The 24,206-nt window shown below is 41.3% G+C and overlaps 3 protein-coding genes across 5 annotated transcripts in view; 2 read left to right on the forward strand and 1 right to left on the reverse strand.

Moving 5' to 3' along the window:
* Positions 1–4,933: 4,933 nt before the first annotated feature.
* Positions 4,934–7,051, reverse strand: LOC129358300 (piggyBac transposable element-derived protein 4-like). Its single transcript, XM_055027241.1, has one exon. The coding sequence runs from the start codon at positions 6,815–6,817 to the stop codon at positions 5,081–5,083; it is 1,737 nt and encodes a 578-aa protein (XP_054883216.1). The 5' UTR covers positions 6,818–7,051; the 3' UTR covers positions 4,934–5,080.
* Positions 7,052–7,529: 478 nt separating this feature from the next.
* cdk4 (cyclin-dependent kinase 4) lies at positions 7,530–19,353 on the forward strand. Of its 2 annotated transcripts, none has more exons than XM_055027247.1 (8): positions 7,530–7,806; positions 14,366–14,600; positions 14,689–14,824; positions 14,918–15,085; positions 16,274–16,383; positions 17,300–17,350; positions 17,427–17,562; positions 18,598–19,353. In XM_055027247.1, the coding sequence occupies exons 2-8, from the start codon at positions 14,383–14,385 to the stop codon at positions 18,685–18,687; spliced, it is 909 nt and encodes a 302-aa protein (XP_054883222.1). In that variant the 5' UTR covers positions 7,530–7,806; positions 14,366–14,382; the 3' UTR covers positions 18,688–19,353. The 2 variants fall into 2 exon arrangements, with proteins under 2 accessions (XP_054883222.1, XP_054883221.1); XM_055027246.1 differs by lacking the exon at positions 7,530–7,806 and adding an exon at positions 13,945–14,121.
* Positions 19,354–21,142: 1,789 nt separating this feature from the next.
* Positions 21,143–24,206, forward strand: part of LOC129358299 (arf-GAP with GTPase, ANK repeat and PH domain-containing protein 2-like) — a 26,242-nt gene continuing 23,178 nt past the window's right edge. For both annotated transcript variants that reach the window (XM_055027237.1, XM_055027238.1), the window contains exons 1-2: positions 21,143–21,877; positions 22,284–23,529. In XM_055027237.1, coding sequence (XP_054883212.1) covers positions 22,359–23,529 — 1,171 coding nt within the window. In that variant the 5' untranslated portion in view covers positions 21,143–21,877; positions 22,284–22,358. The remainder of the gene's footprint in view (positions 21,878–22,283; positions 23,530–24,206) is intronic.

A 24,206-nucleotide genomic window follows, 5' to 3' on the forward strand; every position in this document is an offset into this window, starting at 1 on the left:
TGAAATATAAGGTCAGCAAGGCCATCTCCCAGGACATTTACTGCACTTTGTCCAATTTTGCCTGATTTGAGGAAGGTGAGGGCCAACTTCACTCAGGTCACGTGACATGACCAGCTATATTTCCTATGAACCACCAGAGGGTGCTGGAGAGTAATTTAATGATTCATTTTGAGTGCCATCTGCACACTTCACCCTGTTTGTATCTGTCTCTTTAGTCGTTCAACACACATTTTAAGAGTTTTCCATCCAGGCAATGAAGACCTTCATTACACTGAGTTGTCAGTGAGGAGCTAAGGTCTCTGTTAGACGTGAAAAGCATTTTTATTCATTTTGTGGATCAAACTGTTGCACTGATGTAAAGAGTTGCTCAAGAAGAACAAAACTTGCTTTTTAGATCTTATTGTTGTTGGTCAAACTGCTTAAAGAACACATATAAGCCACTTCCAAAGATTACAAGAGCATTAGGCTGCCTGAACGCAGAACGCTCTGTATTTAAACCAAACTCTGTGACTTTCACTGATTTTGAAACAGCTGAGTCCCATTTTCTGAGCTATTTTATTTCTTTTACTTCGGTTTAAGAAAGAGCCAGAACCTGTTCAATTGCAAGTCAACTTATATCAAATGTCTTTTGGCCAATAAAACATATCTGGGAGCTTGTGAGTGCTACCAGAGAATTTAGCTTGCAGACAGACAAACAGAACAGAAAGTCAATGGCAGCTGTAATTGAAATGTGATGCATGTATAAAAATTGTGTCTTCATGTGCAATAGAAATATGCAAATTCAAGTCATAAAATGCAGAATACCTCAAAACATTCATGTCAAAACCTCTGACCATAGAGGCTTTATGGTCAGATTCAACTAACAAACGAGGAATGAGTCAAAGCTGGAAACGTTTCTGTTACCCAGGTGAACAAGTGAGTGTGTGAAAGACGGAGTGAATCCGTAGTTTATGAGGTGCTTGCTGGAGCTTACAATGGTGGCGATTATGACACATTGTTACCATCTATAAAGTAATGAACAGATAAGAAAGAAGGAGTGTAAGGAGGAAGGTGAAGATCTCCAATGAGATAACAAAAGATCCAGGGGCGGCGAGTTGGCTGTGATAAGCTCTATCACAAACCGCTTTCAGTCTGTAAGTTTTCTAAAAATCATGAAGAAAGAATCCTGAAATATTTAATTGGAAAAAAGAGCTGAAAGTGTAAGCATTGTTGCACTTAATAAAATAAACTGTATTTTTAAACATCAGACCACTTTCTACGTTCGATCATTAAGCTTATTTAAACTACATCATTAGATCCCAATCAGGTCATTAAAGATATTTAGAATATTGCTCTGGATCGAAATTAACTCTAAAGAGGAAAAGTGAATTAATCAGAATGAAAGTCCGAAAGTGAATCAAAAGCTCGTCTGGACTAAAGTTAGTTTCTCAATTATTTCACTCTGTAGTTGCGGGATGAGGCTGAGATAAGGTGCTGTTAATTATTGATCTGTGTGCAGCAGCAGTGGCATTCAAGAGGAAATCCACATGAGAGGCAATCTTCAAAATGTTCAGTCATCTTGCACAGATAAAAATATATATATATATATTTATAAGCATTTAGTTTTTGGTGCACATTCTTAGATTGTTGATAGATTTCATGTCACTTTCAGAGCTTTCGTTCTTCCATTTTCCAGTTGCATCTTTATCATGCACGGTTTGTTTCGTCAAACACACGGCTGTTTGACAGTTGCAATGATTTTAAAAGCCAGCTTTTGGTTGCATGTCTGCAGGATCTGGAGGTTATTTTTCCCCTTCTTGAACACGTCACTCTTTAGATTAGTAAAAACTTGTAAAAATCCTAGAAACAAATTTGCCTTTTATCGCAGTAAACTGTGTGCATGTACTCAGTTGGGGAAAAAACACGCACAAAGAGATCACTGTTAAAATAATGTTAAAAGGGGCAAAACTGAAGATGCCTTCAAGCGGTTCCTTAAAAATTAAATTCTTTTTAGTTATTTTTACCGCTGATCAAAGTAAATTCCTTAGATGCATAAACAGTAGGCCACAATTTCTTATTTTTCTGGGATACAAACATGGCATTATGCGACTCAGAGGTCTAGCTCTATGAGCCACTAATGAGCCATCAACTTGAACGAGGACCTGTATTTATTTTGCAACCAGGCATAGTGAGCAGGAAACTCTGCCCGCCAAATTGGCAAATATTAAATCCGACCAAATATTGGATTGCCTGATGTCCTCAAAGTAGCAGGAATATCACAAACGTTGAAAAGAGTAAAGAAATTAGGCAAAATTGAATCAAAGATTCAATTACAACTGGGTCTCATGGCCCAGTAGTAATGCTGTTAAAACACAGCCTGTCGTTTACAGATGCTCTCCTTCCCCCCACATGTTGAAGTGCTGTGAAAAGGTCTGGCAGTGCTGTCGTTCTCAGTGTTCTCGTCTCCATTGGTTCCTGACAGTGTGGGGGGTTTTCCTGTCCTCTCGCATGCAGCAGGAGCTCAAATGCATGAGCCACGGCGAGGGAGATAGCTGTAAAAGCTCCAAAAGACTCTTAAATGGATTTGTTGTGCAGGACACAGAGCACTTAAGCTGTGACCGTCCAACTGGGATTTTATTTATAGACAACCACAAGTCTACCACTGATGTTGTTCAGCCGTCACAAGTCGTGGAAGCGGACGCTTCAGTCACAGTTCTAACTTTAAGTAAAACAACTTATCATTAGTCAGAGTCACAAACTCAAACTGCGTTCAGTCTATTTCTCCTTTCATCTGGACTCCATCTTTGCCAACCTTATTAAATAATTTAGGGGCTCTTTTATGGTGCCTCCTTGATGCTGATTTCACATGACTCTAACAAAAAACACACACCGCACAATCCGTGTTTTAAATAACAAAAATCCTTCAGAATAGAAATCTTTTCCTCAAAGATTGTCTATTGAAGCAAAACGATCCTACATTAAGAACAAAACAGATCATTTTTCACAACATTCTGTTCCATATAAGAATGTTTTCAGACATAAAAATATGAAATAAATGTGTGCGTAAAATGGCTCCCAACAGTGAATACACTCCTGTCAAAGCTACAGGTTTTTGTAAATAAATGAGGCTTTGAATGAAAAACCTTTATGGAAAAATAACAATGTTTATCCTGTTCGAACTAAATAAAAAACAATCTTATTTTTATTTGCATGTTTTTAAAAATAATCTTATTTTTATTTAGATTATTTCTTTATGATTGAGAAAGACATAAAGAAGATGGAAAACCCTGGTCACACAATCATACACACCCTTAAACTAATATGGGTGTTTTAAGGAAAAGGAGCAACATATACAGATGCAGAGAACAAGCAGAACTTTCCAGAGGTTCCTGTGCAGCAGCTTTGATCAGCTACGTATTTTCTTACATTTGGAGCAAAGTTCTGTTTTTGTAATGTGACTGGTCTTAAATACTCCCACCAGACATTGATGTCTATCTTGCATGTGTCAAGATAAACAGTGGACATATGAAAAGAAAAAGTCTGGACAGAATAGCTGATTTTCAAATGTCATTCAGATTCTATAAAATTAGAGACAGTGTTGATAGAAACAGGCAGGTTTCTATCAACAAGTAATGTTGTGCATGCAAGAAGGAAATATTGTGAGGAAAACATAAAGTCCAGACTGAAGTGGAGAGCCTACTGGTACTCCAAAATGACTGGACTCTGGGCCATTTAAGCAATCAGTGAACAGTCACATTTAGTTTGAACGTTGGTCATAAAAATATTTTTTGTACACTGAACCGCTCCATTTGGCAGAGTACATGGTGGAATACAAGCTTTTTAGAGGCAGCATTCATTTAAACCTTTCCTTGCATGTTTGAATGGAAACTAAGAATGTTTAATCACAAAGTCCAGATTAGGAGGCGATTTTCAGAAGAGTCAACAACAATTTAGTATGCCATGAACATGTGCCTATGATACTATAATGACCAATACTTTACATGTGCAAATGTCACATGATGACACAACTGATGTGCTTTATGTAAAGTGCAGTGCTTTCATGTCGGCAGAAACACTTCTCTTGGAAACGTGTACAGCGGTGGCTCTCTCTGCATTCTGCCACGCAATCTTGGATGAGCTTCCCAGACATGCAGTGTTGACAATGCATCATCAGATTGACCCTGAAAACTGTACTTTGCAATGCAAACTTGGTTACATCCCTAAGGTGAGCCAAGTGCGGCAAAGTCCTGGATGGTGAATGTCCCTCTGTACTTGTTCCATTAGTAAGACTAGTAACATTTGAACATATTTGCCATTTTAAGCATAAAATGCCTGTTTTATAGTTAAACATATCTCATTACTTCTCAAGGTAATAACACTGAGGGGTTTTGGTCCGGAACTGGTTAGCAGACCTGGTTAACAGCTACAACAAAAACAAGTCAGAAAGGCCAGTGCTCAATAGTTGATTTGCAATTGCATGGCTCCCAGCAACTTCTTTTAAATATGAAAGCCTCACCTTTGCCCAAGAGCTGGAGGATGATGGGGCAACACGGACACACACAGCTGTTGACAATTCTTTACAGTTCCCTACGATTTCCCATTCAAAAATTGCAGATGGTCCTCAATCTCCATGCGCACGGCAGCGCTGGGTGTCAATAGCTGTCTAAAGTCCCTCTTTTCTGAATGTAGACAAAGACCAGGACAGTAAAGTTATCTGGACAGATGAGACTAAATCTGGATCATTATGACACCAGAAAAGAAAGCACAGAGGTGGAAGGGTCATACTGTGTGTCGCTGTGATTGAAGGTTGGATTTATGCCTTTTGATCTCATATTTGTATTATGTTGAGAAGTAACTACGTTTATGATGTTGCGGGTCATTTTGACCCGTATTGTGTAATTCGTCTCAAAACAGTCAAAAATGAAGTCAAACCTTTAGTCAGAACTTTATTTTAGATTACATACACACTTATGAGAGATGAGAAGAACAGATACACAACTTGAACACTATATCATTGAACTGCTTATTTCAAATTTTCACTCTTCATGATCATTGCTTTTCATTGGCCTTGCCTCATTTTCTCTGTCAATGTCCAACATTTTCAGTGTTCCCCACATGATGGACAGAATGTGACAGTGTGCTTTCTGCAAATGTACTTCCTGCATCTCACACAAGAGGTGCTTGTTTTACTGTCATCTTGGGAGGAACAGACTTGGCATCTTTTGCGTTTTTTTGCACCTGTATCGAAAGCTTCCATTGTAGGTTGGTCAGATGCCCTGCCCTGGATTTTTGCGATGATGGCTGCGGCTGCCAAGGACCGAACTGGCCTGACTCGGTTCTGGATGTAGGGAGTGACGAGTGCTTTGCCCAGTTCTTCCAGGAAAAGTCGACGTCGGTGCAGTTTGCTGGCATTCCACTGCTGGTTGATCTCAATCCACAGGACATAGGCATTGTAGGCAGACACATCCACAATGTTGCAGAAAATCACAAAGGGCCAATAGGTAGTCTTGCGCTGGCAACTATAAGTCGCTGTGACTTTGTCAAGATTATCAACTCCTCCTTTGGTGGAGTTGTAATCCAGGATCATTTGTGGCTTCATGTCCTCTCTTGTGCTCAGAGATGCATCTTTGTGCATTGTGCTCATCACAAGAACATTTTTGTTTCTCTTTGGGCAGTAAGAAACAAGTGTTGTTTTCTCAGTGAAAGCAAATTTGGAGGAATGCGGACGTCTTCCTTCCATCATCAGAAGCTCACTGGGAAGTTCTGGTTTATTTTTTCTGACTGTTCCCAACATAGTCAGCTTTCTCTTCTGAAGTTCATCTCCAAGACGGTACGATGTGAAAAAGTTGTCGCACGTGATGTTATGACCTTGCAGCCCTTCAGTCATCTCCAACACCACCCGCATTCCCTGATTCTTCTCAGGTGCTCCACCAGCTGGCTTTCCAGTATATACTTGCATGTTCCATGCATAACTTGATTTTGCATCACAGGCTGCCCATATTTTGATCCCATATTTTGCAGGCTTCTTTGGCATATACTGTCGAAATGGACAGCGTCCTCTGAAGGGAATGAGGCGCTCGTCGACAGTAACATGGGGTCCAGGATTATACAACAAAGGCAGGATTTCGACCCATTTATCCCAGACATCTCTGATTGCTGCAAGTTTGTCTCTCTCGCGTCGACCAGCTCTGGTGTCACGGTTGTCAAATCGTATGACACGAGAGATCATGTGAAATGTCTCCAAAGACATTGTTGCTCGGAAGAACGGTCTTCCATTCTCTTCATTCCACAAACTTGCAGTTGCTTCACCCTTCGACCTGTATACTCCAGCTAACAACAGAATTCCGATGTAGGCATGCAAGCCAGTTGGATCCAGTGGTTTCCATTTTTCTTGAAAGACACGTCTCCCCTCCAAGTTGGTCATCTCAAGAATTATCTTCTCTATGGGTGGGGATATGAAAAGCTGAAATGCTGACTCAATGTCATTAATTCTCGTGACGGCAAATCTTGTTGGACCAGGAGTCATTTTGATGACATTAGAAGACGACAATCTGCCTTGGCTTTGGTGTGGTGATGATGATGACCATCTTATCTTACCGTCTTTAGATGTCCACGTCCCCTCTGTGGATGAGGATTGTTGCGTTTCTTGATTTTCATCTGATGAAGAATCATCCTCTGAATCCTCCTCATCTTGGGAAAAATGACAATCTGGATCATCAACGGCATTGTCCTCTGGCTCTGAAGGATCTTCCGTCTCTGAAATTTCTTCGTCGACATCGCTATCCCAATTCAAAATCTGCAATGAAGCTTCTTCAGCTGCAAATCTTCTGGAGCTCATTTTGGATGTGTCTCTCACAGAAAGGGCATGTAAAAGTGACAAGGAGAGGGAAGGGAAAGTCCCTCCTCCAGACACACCTGGTTCTCAATAGCTATTCTGAGCCAATCAACACAAATCACATCAAAGAGGCATGCTAATTTTGTATTTAAAGGGCTACTTTATGTCTGGGTCAAAATGACCCAAGGTCATCTTTGTACACAAACTGTGTGCAGACACTCCTCAACACATCAAAGACTCCAGATTTTACTCAGAAGTTTATGACCCTAGATGAGGAAAAGTCACAAAATGTCATGGAAAAAAAAATAAGAATAACCTGCACTTTGGTCAACTCAAAAATTGAAAGGGGTCAAATTGACTCGAAACATAACACAAGTTAAAGCTAATATTTATGACTTTAAATTACGCAGTCCTAATTTCAAAACTTGGAGTTATGTCCTTGCATCTCATAATTATGACTTTGTACATTTAAATTATAATTATAATCGTCTTTTGTATGACTGAATGTCAGAATCAGGGAATTCAAAATCAAAATATTGACTACTCCAGACTGAGACTTTGAATCCTGTTATTGATTTGGAAATCAAACTTATAACCTTCAAACTCTGGCAGTCAGAATGCTGACCTTCGACCTGCTTATAGTTTGTTTTGTTTTTTTCTTCCAGGTGAAGAAGGCTCCGTTTAAAAAGCACAGCCTCCCTTCACGAGGCGCTTCGAGGCTCAATTTGAAACTTTCTTTCCTTCGTTTGTTTGGCTCCGCCTCCGTCACCGAGTTGCCAGAAGCAAGACGAAGAGCAGCGGAAAAAACGAGAGCTCATCGGCGGAGGGGCTGGAGACATATCGGCTGATTGGCCCCCGATCAGCGGAGCGAACCGGGTCGCGACCTGCCCAGCGCCGCCTCGGTTCTGTTCCGGATTCATACGTGGCAGAGCAGCGAGCATGTCCCGCTGCCCGAGCTGAAGCAGAGCAGAGGAGAGGAGAGCCGGGGCGAGGTGAGTGGCTGCGTCTGGCTGATTGTGTGTGTCCGTGCGAGCGGGGCTTGTTTATTCTGCGGGGGGGAATAAAAGTTTCACTCGGCGCTGCGTCTCCTGCGCCTCCGGGCGCAGCTGGTCCCTCTCGGGGTTTCCGCTCCGCCACGTCAGGCCGCATGTTCCCGGGCCGTGGCCGCTCCGGCGTGCGTGGCCTGCTGTTGCCTCACTTTTCTCCAGTTTAATTAACAAAGGAGCGCCATGGAGCAGCACCACGTGTCGGCGCTGGCCCCGCGGAGCCCACGCTGCCTCCGCCCACTGGCCCCAGCGTGTCACCGGCCTGCCTCTCCTCCTCTCCTCAGCCAGGAAGCGCAGCGAAGCCGCTTCCGTTTATCAGATGATCAATGCATTCAGCTGGCTGACCTGCCCTGCGCTGATCGATTCACGCTCAGGTTTGGTGGAAACGTCCAGATGTTGTTTCCGATCAGATCTGAAGTCAGCAACAGGAAACCTGGAGATGTGCTCTTGATGGGAGGTCAGGACAGGAAAACTGCAGCCCCACCAGGAAAGGGAAATGACTGAAAGTCGTCTGGAAAACAGACAGTTTGGTCTGATTTGCAGCTCTTGCCTGGAGAAGCCCTCAGACAAAATATTGAGGATTTATTTATGTTTGCATTCACAATTCAAATACCGTGAGATGAACCATGCAGGCAAAAGCATAAACTTATTTAAACCTGCGTTTGTCCTCTTTGTGCCTTACATTGCACATTATTTGCTTAAAGAAAAGAAAAAGCAAACATAGAAAGTAAAATGAATCAACAGTCAGATTTTTAAAATATTTGCTAAGGATTTACATGACACTGTATTTCCATTGACTGTATTCCGAATCAGCTGAATGGTTTTAGTGTTTGGACCAAACAAAATGAGTTTTTCACTAGCAGTCTTTGACTCAAACAGTATTTAATTTGTGCCTGCAGCTTGCAGGGGAGCTGAATGTTTAACTTCACTCTCATCCCCAACATTTTTCCTCTAAGGTCAAGAAGCTTGTGTCTTCAGGACTTGTCAGCAGTTACCACCCCGGGCCAAGCTCCAAACATTTCCTACACACCTCAACGACACCGATACGAAACAGAAATGGGACGAATGAACCAGATCTGGTTCAGAATGGCTCCGTGTCGATGGCCTGCATTAATGTTTTGCACAAAGAAATTAGGACGCTGCAGTAAACCTTAGGAAACCGGGTCACGACAGACACCTTTTGTCTGTTGGGATGATTAAAATCTCAGCCAGCCGGATGAACCGTCCGGCCCAGCAGGCAGAACGAGCATCAAGCTGACCTTTCCACAGATAAATGCAGAAGCCCACCTCGTCCTGCTGCCTGGCGTTTAGCTTGTTGGCCTCAGGAAACCCACTGGAATCACACTTTTCCTCCTCAATGGTCTTTTTCAACCAATTAAGTTCATTTGAGTTTGAGATGATAAATGTTCTTTTGTGCTAATAACACTCAGTATCTAACAGATTTCAATAAACATGAATTTTACCATTCAGATGTTTTAATGCCTTACTTCAAATTCAAATAGTAACAGACCATAACTCTTTTTATTAAAAAATAAAAAACACTAATCAAAGTGCTAATGCTCCAAAGATTTATGTTAAGATTCAGTGTGAAAACTCATTAAATCAGACTAATAGAGCTCAGCATAAACTGCCTTCATCTGTCCAAACTAGGAATATTTCTTCCCGAATATTTTCTTCAGTCATAAAGAGCAGATAATAAAACTGTTGAAATAAACATTTTTGTTTTTAATCACTTTTGTGTATTTTTTGGACTGGCAAAACATGTCCAAAATAAGCAAATAGATTGACATCTACTCTAGTAAGACAAATCTTTAAAAGTGTATTTTATAATAAAGAGTCAGTTGAGATGTGTGGCCATATGCATAGTAAACAGAGTAAATGCAACCAGAACCACCATGCTGTTTGCAAAAGCTTATCATGTTTGGTAGTTTTGCAGTCACTGAGTCGATTCCCACTTCTCCAATCCGCGCCTCCATTTTGTTCCCACACATGGTCAGCTTGTCCTGACCAACTCGCATTCCAGTCTTCATGCATTCATACTTAACCACTGACTTGTCTTTCAGTTTCTCTGGTATAGAGTCATCTGGATTAATTATTACTTTAATGATTCATCCAAATGACTTTTCATCCAAAGATTCCAAGAGAGGTTTTTGACTTTCTCTTGGAAACAAAGTCATTGAGAAGAATTGCTTACAATTAAAAACATTCTGATTGTTAAAAATGTTTTCAGTTCTAAATTACTCCATCTGATTCAAAACAAGACTCTGTCTGGGTTCACATCCATCAGAAAAACCTGATGGTAAACTTAAGATGCGATGTTAAACCTAAATCTGCCTGTGATTAATTTTGGCCGTAGCGGCGTATGGGAGTTTTGTTCTGTTTTCATAATCTTGCAGACATGAAAACAGTCTCGCACAACTTTCTTTGCGCAAGAGGAAGAAATGTGGTGTTTTAATGAAGCTTCTCTGCCCCTGCAGCCAATAGTGTTCACTGTGGTTTCCAGATGTTATCTCTCGTGTGCGAATCTGCGTAATAAACAGTGGAGTTGCCAAGTTCTTGAGGTCTTGAAACATTTGCTGAAATGGTGCTGGATCAATTTGTGTCTTTTCTTCCGAAATGATGCAAGCATGAAGCCAGTTCATTGTTGCCGTTCGGATCTGTTGTTCTGTCTGTTTGGTTTGTCTGGGCTACAGTGAGATCAGTCGATGGTTCTCGAGGCCTAATGAAAATCTTTAATTTGGGTTTTTATAGAACTTTGTTTCTTTTCATTTATTGTCAGACCAGTTTATGACCTTTTTCTCTCTTAACTACGACTTATTTGGGGCATATCAGAAATTTCTGGTACTTTTAGTTGTTATAAGGCATTAATCTTTTACCCACTTTCCTATTTTTTTGCACAATATGTTGTCACTTTCCAGGAACCAGGACCCGGCTCTTATGCAGTCTGAAAAAGCAGACTATTTTATTTCAGTGTTTTCTTCCCTGTTTCCTTCATGTTTTCCTTGTGTCCATTCTTTAAGTCCCTTATGTCTTTCCTTCCTGTCTTCTGTCCTGCATACCTTCCTGATATTATGCCTCTATCCTTCCTTCTTCAAGTCCTCTTCCTTTCTTCATTCTTTTATTGTGTCCAGTCTCTCTTGACCCTGACATCCCTTCTTTCTGTGCATTTTGCCTCTCTTCCTTTCCTTCTTCCCGTCCTTCCATTCTTCTCGATGTTTGGTCCTTTCAGTCTTTGTATCAGTCTTTGTTATTCTTTTCTTCTGTACGTCCTACACCCCTTCCATTTTTTCTATCCTTCCTTGTCTCTACTTACTTCCTGTTCTTTGCGTCTTTTCCTGCTAGTTTTGATGTTTTTTGGGGGTTTTTCTCGCTGATACATCAAGCAAATGACAAAAAAAAAAATCCGCCATAAATTCATGATGAATGTCGAGCTGAACAATAAATCAATAATATATATCGCAATAGACAAGAGATGCATATCAGTAGATAATAAATCTAATTGGATATTCAACATTTAGAACATTGAACTCCTATCCAGAACCACACAGCATTCTGGGAGACGTAGGCAGAGGAAAAGCTTTGGTTGCTCCACTTCTTGCGCTGCAGCAGTTCAACGTTATGCCAAACTGCTTCATAACTGCTTTAAAAAAAGCAACGGCGTGATGTGAAAACTGAATCAGACCGGAACGGTGATGCCACCAGTTTGGCAGCAAAAAAAGAAAAATCTAATAATGTTACATTTTACATTTATATTTTAAAACAAATATTGAGCCAGTCTGCACAAATCTGGGGTTATTGTATAAAGAACTACAAAGTCTGATGAAATATTTAATGTTTTTTGAAGTATTGGACTATTTACATTGATAATGCAACCTCTTGGAAGTAAAATAGATGTAATGAGTACAGTAGCGCAACATGCTCGCACAGTTCTGTGTCCTGAAACGTGAACAATGCACCACAGTGCACAGGAGACACAGAATGAAATCAATTAGAATGAGGCATTGAAACAAGAAAAAAAAAACTCTAGAAAGTCTGCAAACATTGCACTAAGCTCTCTTAATGTCTGTTTTTTTCCCCCACAATGACACATTGGTTTTGTCTTCAAAGAAGATCAGCAGTCAGTTAAAAGATAAGATCCCACATCAGGTTCAGAGTAACTAGTTACCAAAGAGGAAGGGTGGATCAGCCTTTATCAGTGACTCTTTAACTCAGCAGCATGACAGCTGCTAGTGATTAGGTGAGCAAAACAGGCCGTAGCAGCAAGACCTGCAGAGACATTAGCCTTGTGTCTCACGTGTACAAAGGTGTGTGTTCGCTTCCTTCAGTACGATCGCTCACTGGGACTGGTGTGTAAACGACTCCTCTCCTGCTGGTGTGGAGTAGGTGGATGGGACATGAATGGGTGAAGATAGGTTGAGTCAACAAGTCCACCAAACTGGTTTGACTCGAAAGGAGTGGGGAGGCATTCCCACAGATGTGTGTGCTTCATGTTTACGATGTGAAGCAAACGCATTTTAAGGTGTTGTGTTTGAGATCGGGTTACTCTGCAGATCTCTTTGGACTTTTCACAAAAGTTCATCGTAACTTTGATTGAAAGTGGTAAAGAACAAACTTCTGTTTTCTGTTTCAACTGCAGGTTTCAGCATTTTGTTTTATTGGAATAATTGCACTGAATGTCCACAACAAGGCGACATTAAAATAACCAGTGAAAATTGCATGCATTTTTTTTAAAATTATTATTATTTTAAAAAACCTAAAAATAAAATGGTGATTCTTCAAAAATTACATTCAGTTTGCTATAATAAATATTCATCAAAAAGTCTTTTTTTTTTTAACATCAGGTAACACTAGTGGCTCTGAGTGAGATTAATCTATTAGCACTAAGGACCTATGTACCCGTGCCATTATACTACCACCACCGTGCTCGATCAATGATTCTGACCCAAACATCGGAAAGAATCATAGAACAAGGCAACAATTTTTCTATCTTTTACCATCCAGTTTTTGTAAGACTGTAGCCTTCTTGAGTGGCAACCATTGTTTCTGCCATATCTGCCATGTGATGAGTGATTCATTTGAACTAGTGCTGCCTTTTTGGCATTTAAAACAAGTCAACCCATTGTCTTGTGACCTCGGACATTAACAGGACATTTTGTCCACATGATTGCCACTCACTGGATTTATTTGCATAAAATCCCAGTTAATCAGTGATTTGTGAGATACTCCTACCAGCTTATCTGGCACCATTAGCCAGGCAGCATTTGAACTTAAATCCACTTTCTTCCATGCTTACAATTCTCTGTTTAAACTTCAGGAAGTCGTCTGCACTTCTAGAAGCATGAATTAAACTGAGTTGTTGTTGTTTTTGTGGTAGGAAAACTTTTTCTCGTTGCCACAAAATGTGGAGTTTTCTCCAGCTTTGTTGAAGTTTAATGTAAAAGGGTTTTATCATCTTGATTGACAAGCTAGAAGAACTGTTCCCTTTCTCACTGTAAGACTCTTAAACATTCAGCACATCAAGCCTAAAAGACTTGCCTTCATAATTCAGGCTTATAATTTCATCTTATTTTATCAGACAAAGTCATCGCAGATGGATAGTCCTTTGTAAGATTAGCTTTATTCTGACAAGAAACAATTTTGTGTCTTGTCATTGCTTCCTTTGGACCCTACTGTTAACACTTTATACATGAAAATTAATCTGTTTTGATTTATTTCACCTCAGAAGAATGAGCTCTGACCTGAGATTGAACTACTATTAACAATGGAAACAATAATGCTGTATATCTTTGTCTTTCTTAAAAACCTCAGCAACTGTAATGGAAAGTTTTAGAACGTGCCCCTCACCCCTCTTGTGCTTTAGACTGTCTCTGCATGATCTTATCATGAGATTGGTCAAGCTGCTCTCCTATAGGCTTCCACAGTGTCATTTAACCGCAGGGGTTTCTTTGAGACCAGAGGTGTTACTTCCCCACCCAGGACTGAGTCTTATTTCATGCATTAAGCAACAACCCCCTTTGCTTAACAATAGACAAATGGCAAGACCATTGGTCCACAGAATCCTTGGTGCATAACAATCAAGGATTCACACCTATGATCCAATCAAGTCTCTCCGCTCTCTGTTGGGAAACACCCAGAGAGGGTGGCACCCTGCTACCATGTGATCTGCTGACCAGCACATATAAAGGAAGCCAGAATCCACTGTTGGTCAGAGCAGACCTGGCAGACTCCTTTGACTCCGTATTTCTGTTCTCGCCTTGCAAGGTTTTCATACATTTCTTATTTCTTCTTATCCAGACTCTTGTTAAAGTAATTTCTTCCATGACAGCAGCCTGTAAAATATCATAATTTCCACTTCAGATTACTTTCTGGTTAACTTTCTCAATTGGAATGAAATTTCTACCTTCAGCAAATGTAAAATGTGCATGAAATAATCTTTTTATAGTTGCATGAAGTGTCGATGTTGTGCTCTGTAACGTCTTTATGCTGATGATGTTTTGTTTTGCAGCCTGTTTGAACGTGGACATGGCCAACTGCACCGGCATGCAGTATGAGCCGGTGGCAGAAATTGGAGGTGGCGCCTATGGGACGGTGTACAAGGCCCGTGATACGGAGAGCGGAAAGTTTGTGGCCCTGAAGAACGTGCGTGTACAGACGGACCAAAATGGCCTCCCGGTCTCCACGGTCAGAGAGGTGGCTCTGTTGAAACGAATGGAGCAGTTCGATCACCCCAACGTCGTCAGGTAGCGTTGGTTAAAGGATTTGTTTTTATTTTGCTGTGTAATCGGTACAATATCGTCACTGAAGACATGTTTTCTTTGTTGACACCAGGCTCATGGACGTCTGTGCCACCCAGAGGTCGGACCAGGAAACTAAAGTCACCTTAGTGTTTGAGCATGTGGACCAAGATCTGAAGACGTACCTAGCGAAAGCTCCAGCTCCAGGATTATCTGCCGACTGCATTCAAGTGAGAACTGACAATATCAGTAAAGTTTTAACATAGTTTAAAAAGCGTTGGCACCACTTGGCTTCAGTTTAGTAACCGTGCTTGTTCTCGCAGGACTTGATGAGGCAGTTGCTGTCCGGCCTGGCGTTTCTTCACTCTAACCATGTGATGCACAGAGACCTGAAACCTGAGAATATCCTTGTGACCAGCCAGGGCCAGGTGAAGCTGGCTGACTTCGGCCTCGCCAAGATCTACAGCTGCCACATGGCTCTCACTCCTGTGGTAAGAACTACTACATGCTTGTCCTCTCTGACACATGCAGCATTTCTTTAATCTTTTTTTTTAGAGATTGTCTTGCTCATTTCTTTAATTTTTGCATTATGCAACATGTGAACATTATGATTAAGGTTCTTTGTTAAAGGATGAAAGTTACTGAGTTAAAATGTTAAGTTATGAAGTGAGTTATTATATAGTTAAGTAAATGACAGTTAATAAAATATGTAGTGTGAACTACTTCATGATCTAATATTTCATGTTTTATCAAATCCTTGCAGACGAGAGTCTAGTTCTTAGTAATATCATAAATACGTCTTAAATTGTTACTGAAAGTTGTTGCAAGGCTGACGAGGTTTCAATTGAATTTATTTATTATATTACCAGTTTAATGTTCAACAGTATTCTGTTGAACATTATGACAGCTGCCATAATTATTGATAAAATGTGATGTTGAAATGTGGAAAACTAACAGAAACTGTTAAATAATTATTGATGAATTATCAGATACCTTATGAAAGGGGATTAAGTTTCCCATTATGATTTTCTTAAATGTAAGAAAAGTTCACATTTTCACACACTCAGGCTGTGTGGATGTTTTACGATCTCAGTTCCCACAAATTTGTTTTGGTCTCAACCTGGAAAAAATGCAGTGCTGCAAGATTGGACCTTTAATAGTTTCTCAGTTTTCACTCAGAGTATTGCATTCCTTTTTTTTTGTTTGTTTTGTTCATCTGATCCACACAATTTCAGTCCAGGAACACGGTACAAAAGAATGTTTGCATTTTGCACTGATTAGTGTAATAAATCACAGCAGGCGTTACGTTATGCTGTGGTTGGGATTCATCACGTTTCTTTCAGTGGGTGACAAACGAGAAATAACAGCCAAATCAGCAGCTCTGTGAGGCTGCAACTAAATGCTGCCCTCAACATTTTAGCATGTGGGAATTCAGCAGCTGATGTTTTCCAGTTTTATATTAAAACCTATATGTATATATATTTTTTGGTGAAAGTTGATATTTATACTCTAGGAAAGTAAAGGTACCCCGAAGATAAAAATAAAAGTTTACAGTACATTTTGAAGAAAGTTCATGAATTACAATTTAAATGTCCTGTTTATTTATGTCCTTAGTTACTCATTATTGTAAGTGTGTGGAAAGATTTATCCTTGATGCTCCTGGACTCTGTGTCTCTCAGGTTGTGACTCTGTGGTACCGGCCTCCAGAAGTTCTGCTGCAGTCGTCTTACGCCACTCCTGTTGATATTTGGAGCACCGGCTGCATCTTTGCTGAGATGTTTAGACGCAAGTAAGTTAGTTGCTAGTGGCTAAAAGATGTGAATATTTTTCTGTTTGTTTCATTTTTATTTGCAAAGTGAATTCTAGTTTTGTTTTTTTTCCAATTCAGGGATTTGTTCTGCTTTTAATTTATAATTTTGAATCAAAGTGAACTTCTTGAGTCCGAAATAGAGATGCACACGATTATGTAGTTCTTCTTTTGGAGTCCGTGCAGAAATTCTGGAATATTTACGTCACACGTAAAATCAACATAACAGATAACATCTGATCTTCTGCCTGGGCCTGACAAATATAGATTATCTGTGAACGGGACACTCAGAAAAGCTGTTTCACAAAAACAGTGTGTCTGTGGATTTAAAGTGGACATAAAAAACGAGTTTGACTCTCTTAGTTGTGTAACAGCAGAAATTGACATTTCATCACAGTTCCACTCCTCTTCCAGATGAGCTCGTAAATAATGCATAAGGAATCTTATGCTTTCTCGTCACATTTATAGTGATCTGGACAGTTAAAACACAGATGGGTTTACATAATCCTAATTTTTGATGTCATGTTGATGCAAACTCTTTGAGAAAAGTGATGTGAAGAGAAACATCTCCCAGATGACTTTAGAAGTGCACAATAGCGCCATCTTGTGGTGCAAAGTGATATTGACGAACAAAAATGGGCCAGAGATTTAAATGCCAGCAGCTTAATTGCGTTGTGATTGCCAATGTTGATGCCAAAATTATAAACTATTATGAGTATTTTAAAAAGGCTGGACGTTTTCTTACATAATATACTTGGTGCACCGTTTTATTTGACTTATCTTTGATTCAAATGCTTGAGGCTTGTGAAAGAAAATCCTGGTCTAATTGTTCAAAGAGGAGCAAAAAGTGCAATCAGTCCATGTTTCTGGTAACAAGGTTTCTGCTTCCGTTTTTCAGGCCCTTGTTCTGCGGAGAATCGGAGATGGACCAGCTTGGAAAGATTTTCGAGTGAGCGGCACGCACTTTCTCCTCGCCGAGCTGCTTACGTATGCAGTGCATATTAAATACTTCTGTGCTCTTTCAGAGTTATTGGCCTGCCGTCGGAGGAGGAGTGGCCGACCAATGTTACAGTGCAAAGGAAAAACTTCCCCACTCTCAAGACGCGTCCGATCACCGACTTTGTTCCCGAGATAAATGAGCAGGGCGCTCAACTGTTGATGGTAGGCCTCATTATTAAAAATTAAGATCGACGTGCTTTTGTACTGCATGCAGAGCTGAACTCAAGATAACAGACAGTTCAGTTCATGAAGAGTGTGACTAGTGGAGGGCTTCTTAAAATAACTGTAATTAAAAGGTTGCTGGACTTGAACTTGTGCTTCATTCAGCATCGTTTACGTTTGAAGACTTCTCTGGATCATGGCAAATATCGGACACTTAATTGTGAAATTCAGTTTATAATAAATAGTAAGATTTCTGACTTTACTGCTCTCCCAGCCATTAATAATGCATTGTAATGATTCCTCATAGTATTTAATTGATTAGTTTATTTCAGTCAGGTTTTTAAAAGCAAGAAAACAAGTAAGCAGTCGGGCAACAGAAGACATGAATGAATAATTGGCTTACCACTTATTTAATCCTACCTGTTATCATACTGGATAAGTATGTGGGAGGTTTTTGTGTCTCCATCTGTGGCATTAGGACTTTAATTAATTACCTTATGAAATGCATTATGGGATGGCGGCGTTGAGGTTTCTATACAGATGGCAGCACATTGTCATGTTGCTCAGCAACTTTCACTTCATATTTCATCGATGGGTACTGCCCTCCAAATACAATGCAGGGCTTTTTTTTTTTCCCCCAAATTTCTAAGAATCATTTGCATTTTAACTGCAGCCTGAAAGTTTCCCAACTTCCTTTTCCCTCCCAGCAACCAGCCTACAAGCAGAATGTGGAGTTGTGTGTGCGACTTCACTCTTCTATAGGAAACCCAGTGTTTTCTGATCTCTGCTTGCAGAGTTCCTGAGTGTGACTCATATTTTTCCATGGATCGTGAATTGTCCAGTTTTAGCTTCTTAAAAGGATCCTGTCACTTTTAGCAGATTGCTTTCTGAATTGACCCAGAATCTCTCAGAGACCGCGCATGTCCTTGCTGACTTTTAATGTCTACAAGGACATGTCAGACATATTGAGGTCTTGTTCAACAAAGTGAGATATTATATTACAATTCTAACACTTTTTTGTTTTTCTCCTCACAGCAAATGCTGACCTTTGATCCTTTGAAAAGGACATCTGCCCTCAAAGCTCTAGAACACCCATATTTCCAGGAGGAGGAGAAAAAAAGCTGAAATCAGACAGAACACTCAGAAGAATGCAGCAGTGTCTTTAAGCTTCAGATTTCATCAATGCATTTCCCTTCTAGTACAGCCTGTGTTGTGAATTTTTACTCTGACATTCCTGGATCAGAAGCCAGAGAAACAGGAGGAGAAGATGATAACATGACTGGCTTCTGAACTTTTCACAATTACAGATGTTACGATTGCTGACAGTACCAGTGTTTTAAAATGCAGAACGTCCGCAGGGACTGGTGTCGTCTAATCTGCGGCGCTGCTCATTAGTCTAAAAACTAATGCCCACCCTGATTTTTATAGTGTGTTGCGATACTTCTCCATCAGAACCGAGAACAATGCAAGTCTGAGAGGACCTATAGCTATAGAAACGTTAGTGACAACCACTGTATTCAAATCATGAGAAAGCAGTTAAGATAACGCGCACAATTTCACAAGTACTGACATGGCTCTGTAATTATGTCAAAAAGAAAAAGTGTTTCTCTTTTTTTTTGTGAATTTCATTTATTTTATTTTCATTTATTTTGGTTACACAGGGAAAAACGCACCTGAAACCAACCAGCACTGGGACCACAAATAAATCCGACCTGATTCAATTACTGTCAGATACAGTTTGTGTTTTGCTTTATTAACGATGAATAAATGTGAACGATGCATAATAACTGAGCCAGACTGTTGTTTTTTTCTTAGCACACCATAGATAACATGGAAGATAATGCAGAAAGTCTGTTTGACGCCCGTGGTCAGTTTTCACAGCTTTTAGTCTCCAAGCAGCAACCAAATGTAATAATTCATTTTAAATTTGTGTGGATAAAAATGTTTGGAGACTGTTGTACTTGGAGGGAGAACATGCAAACTCCATGAAAACAGACCCCAGGCTGCTTTAAATATGACACATTGGGAACATTCAAAAACAAAATACAAGTTACTGATTTAATTTAGTTGACATTATTCTCTGAAGTTACAAATGCTGACCCATTAGAAAAACGCATTACAACTCGCTGCTGTGCCTGTAGCTCGATCTTCAACAGCAGCTGGGACCAGACTTTATTTAACATTTGTAGTCTAAGGAGTGTGACCGAAAGACGGACACATTTTCCTAATAAAACCTGAAACCCAGCATAAATCTCTGAAAAGCCTTTGTTGTGATAAACCACACTTAATATTATAGGCAGTAATTAAAAATGCAATGTTTTTTCCACAAAACCGCTGCATAACAGTGGAACATAGTGGTGGCAGCATCATGTTACGGGGCAACCGATTTATTTTGTTAATGTGGATAAAGTTATTAAGAGTTATAAATACCAGTCAAGTTTGGACAAAAACGTTAAAGGGGCAGTATTATGTCATTACAGCACTTTATTACAGCTGGTAAACAGCTTTTCATGCTGTTTACCACCGTATTCAGGACTGAGAAGTAGCAGATGTGCAGTTCCACCGAGTGTTTGCTAAATGCTGCTGCTAGTCTACAGGAGCTGAGTGGAGGAGTCACAGGGGCAGGTTGCTCTCTGAGATGGAAACTCAGCTTGGAGACTGCAGCTAAAAGAGAGAAGTAGAAAAAAAATGTCATTAATATCATCAAATCAGTTGATGTTTGCAGTAACTTTTAAATCTTTTAAATGTTTTCTTCATTTAAAGTACACTTTTACTTAATATATGTATTTCTGCCAGGCTTTCCAGTTTAGGTGGATAATCGTGCTTATGTAGGGTTGCAGCTGTGCCAGATGTTTCTGTTTACAGATAAAGCAGAGTGTAAGGCTTCAGATATAGTTTTATAACCCAACTTTGCTTTAAACTACTCAACAACATTCTCCCTGACCTGCCTGCTGTTTTCTCTGGTCTCTGGTTTTCTGGCCTTCATGATGCTGTTTATTATTTTCTAACAAACTTCATAGACCTCCACAGAACAGCTGTGCAAATGAAATGCATTTATTCAATAGGTGACATTTGAAGACAATCGTTGCAGGATACAAATCGTCCCTTCACAATAATTCACTCGTTTGTGTTTGAAACGTCAAATTCCAGTTGATCACATCAAATTTTGTGTATTTGTCGTGACAAAATTTGAAGAAAACTCCCAAGGATGTGAATGAATACTCATTTCATAAAACTATTATCTCACATCTGTGTAAGTGATTCATGTGCATCACATATTAATTCAGTCTGATTCATGCTCTTAAAACATCTTTTCTGCTTTATCTCAGACATGCTCCTTTTCTCACAAACTTTTATTCCTATTGTCATCAACCCTTCTTGGGTTTGTGAAAGATGCCTCATTATTCAGAGGAGAAATGACTTTGTCTTTCAGAGAGGAGAGAGCAGGAGCTTCGCTCACAGAGAGAGCGGCGAGACAGAGCTGGAGACAGCAGATGGGCTGGCAGGAGTGGAGCTGAGGCGGTTCTTTTTTTTTCTCGCTCTCTCTCTCTCTCTCTGTCTCTCTCCCTCCTGGCTCGTTTGTTGTAACGGTGCGGGATAAAAATCAGATGAACGTGGGCAAGGACCACCATCGCTGCTGCCGCCTCACAGCGAAGGGCCCCCCCTCACCTCCAGCCTGATTGCCGGCGCTGCATCCCGGTTTGTGCAGCAGGATAACGACGAGGCGGCGGAGAGCTGCAAGGCTCGGTGGCAGCAAGAAAAAGAGGAGGGAGGAGGGAAGGAAGGAGGAGGGACTGGCTCTGGTGAGCGAGTGGGCTTCCTCTGCCTCACAGACACATTTTATTGACTTGCTAATTGGATGAGGCTCTCGGAGGAGAGGATGCAGTGACCAAGAGGAGCCGCTCTCCAGAGGAGGAATACAGGCGAAAAAAGAAAGCCTTGCTCGGGCTCCCTGAATCAGCCCACTTGATCTCCTTTTTCCCCCCCCCTCCTCCTGCAGACATTACAACAGATGTTTGCAAGCATCTCTCAGTGACCCTTCTGTCAGGCTTATAATTTTATGGATGACATTGTCGAACGGAGGCTCCTGTTGCCAGACGCTTCGTGACAAGTGAACCATTTCGCCTTTTTTTCTGCTCTTTTTTCACCAGTTTTTTTTTTTATTATCATATCAGGCTCATCTACTGGAGCTATTTTTATCAGCCGTCTTTAATATGCCATTTGATATGAACGGTTATCTGATGGCCGGATGAATTCTTCATAAGATCAAAGCTTCATGAAGATGTGAAAGGATCTTCAGGAAGAGAAAATGAAGGTATGATGAGAGGAAAATTCAAGACATTTTGTACTAAAATGGTTTTATTTCACCTGACATAATTTAAAATGTTTAATCAACTGAAGGTATTGCATGTTTTCAGGCTTTTTTTTTTTGGCTTTTTTTTTTAAATAGAACATCATTTCTATAGAGGAAGGAATATGAATGAATCAGTGACAGACAGCATAGTAACAGTGTGTACTGAAGAGGATTAATGAAGGCGTTTAAGAAAACAGTGTAGACTTGTTCAAGCACTGGGTCAGCACCTTGAATATATTCAGAACGATTAGCAATGCAACTCATACGCAACACTCTCAATCAGATTTCAGAATGAGAGTAGCATTCTTGTCAAGTTGACCCAGTATCAGTGTGATCTCTCACGCCTCTTGTGTTTCCTCTGCCTCAGTCCTGCCATGACTGAGGTGTGCAGACGCTGTGAGGTCAGAGAGCAGGTGCCACCGTGCTCAGGTCTGCCGTCTCAATGAGCCAAGCCGGCAGCACGCAGAAACGCACCACCTACCTCATCTCCCTCACTCTGGTGAAGGTTGAGGCCGTGCCAGAGGATGCTGCAGGGAGCCAGACGGAGGGCCTTCCAGAGGGGGAAGGGAGCCCTAGGAAGAGGAAGAAGGAGGAGGAGGTGGAGGTGGAGGCAGAGGAGAACGAGAAGCGGGCTGTGAGAGATGTCCCTGAGAAAGAAGGATCTTTGTATGTGGAAGTGGAGCAAAAAGAAAAGACACAGGTGGAGGAGGAAGTGGAACAGGTGCACGGAAAGAATGAAAGCAGGGAGACGCCTGAGAGGAGGGAGATGCATGCGCCCCAGAAAGACGTTGTACCAGTTGGCAAGAGCAAAGATGCATCTTTTGCACACCCACCCATAAGGCAAATGGTCAAAGTGTATGGAGGGACAATGTCTGAGGGAAGCATGCGCAGGGAGGGACCTCGCTCAGATGCCTTACGCCCCAAGACAGAGCTCTACCGGGAGCCTCCCATAATGTTCCTGAAGGGTGAAAACGGAGCGGACTTGAACAGCCGCTCACGCTGCAGCCTCCCCTTCACTGTCCCGTCGCAGATCAGCCAGCCTCCTCCGGTTGTGATGCGTTCTCATGCAGCAGGGAACTCCTCTTATTCCAGGGAGCTCAGAGAGACCAACACAAGCCTGTATCACCCGGCTAAAACTCTGGATCGAAGGGACAACCGCATTGGGGACCAGTCTCCCTTAGTGGCAGCTACGACTCTGGGGCCTTACAGGGCGTCCTGGGCGGACAGCGACGGCAGAGGCATGCTCATCCGGCCTGGGGCCCCCATCAGCGGAGGCTTTTCAGGCGTGATGGCCCGGGAGAGCCCTCAGGGGGAGAGGTACAAGGCGGTTTCCGTGTCTTTGCCCGCGCCCCCCGCCCCTGACATTTGCAGGCCTCCAAGGAAAGGAACAAGTTGTACCCTTGACCATGTCGACCTGCACTCTTACTGTGAAGACCCGAGGAAGGCCAAGGAGAGCCAAGGAGGAACGATCCAGCGGGCTCCACCTCCTCGCGATCGCAAGATGCTCAAGTTCATCAGTGGGATTTTTACCAAAAGTACAACGGGCTCACCAGGCGCCAACACCACACCTCCTCTCTATGCAGCTGTGGAGAGGGGTTCGAGCGAGGAGGAAGGTAAGGCAGGCTGCCTGCATGACTGGAACATTACCAGCACACTCTGTTCATCGTCATCAACATCATCATCTGCAGGAAAATGGTACTTCTGGATCCCTTTCATGTCTTAAGGTGGAAACCAACATGCTCCAAAATTATTTCTGTCTGTTTAGAACAATATGAAGCACTCACTTTTAAAAAATATGCAAATTTAGTGTTAAGAAGCACCAACTATGGCTGTTTTTAAAAGAATAATAGGTCAACTAGGCCTATCGAGATAAACCCACATTTTAAACTTATGGTTTCAAAAAATTATCTTCGATAAACCAGAGAAGAAGAAAAAAAGAGTGACAATTGTTTTCTCTAGCTTTATGCAGCCCAAGAGCGGCAATGCATTGCCCCTCCCCCACCTGTTGCTGTGCACTACTGGTGAGCCAACTTACAGAAGACGCCTACTGTTCCCTCCATTTTTAAAAAAAGAAAGGAAGGACAGACAGTGATGGTGTGGAAGCAAAACACCAACCATCTTTCTCTCTTTAGGGTTTCACTACTTCTAATGACGTGTGTGTTAAGCAGCCGTCTGCAGGTTAGCTGTCGCTGAATAATCAGTGTTCCTCCGTGATGAACAGGAGAACAAAACAAAGCACCTTTGGCACAAGAAGCACAGGCAGGTAAAAACTTACCACTTTATTTTCGCA

Source organism: Poeciliopsis prolifica, unplaced genomic scaffold, assembly GCF_027474105.1.
Source record: "Poeciliopsis prolifica strain line A6 unplaced genomic scaffold, Auburn_PproV2 SCAFFOLD003, whole genome shotgun sequence".
NCBI lineage: Eukaryota > Metazoa > Chordata > Actinopteri > Cyprinodontiformes > Poeciliidae > Poeciliopsis > Poeciliopsis prolifica.

Bases quoted from the DNA above. Each gene is read 5' to 3' on its own strand.
- LOC129358300 (XM_055027241.1), bottom strand. From the start codon at position 6,817: ATGAGCTCCAGAAGATTTGCAGCTGAAGAAGCTTCATTGCAGATTTTG.
- cdk4 (XM_055027247.1), top strand. From the start codon at position 14,383: ATGGCCAACTGCACCGGCATGCAGTATGAGCCGGTGGCAGAAATTGGA. The intron at 15,086-16,273 runs GTAAGAACTACT...TGTGTCTCTCAG, and splicing joins ACATGGCTCTCACTCCTGTG to GTTGTGACTCTGTGGTACCG. The intron at 17,351-17,426 runs GTGAGCGGCACG...GTGCTCTTTCAG, and splicing joins CAGCTTGGAAAGATTTTCGA to AGTTATTGGCCTGCCGTCGG.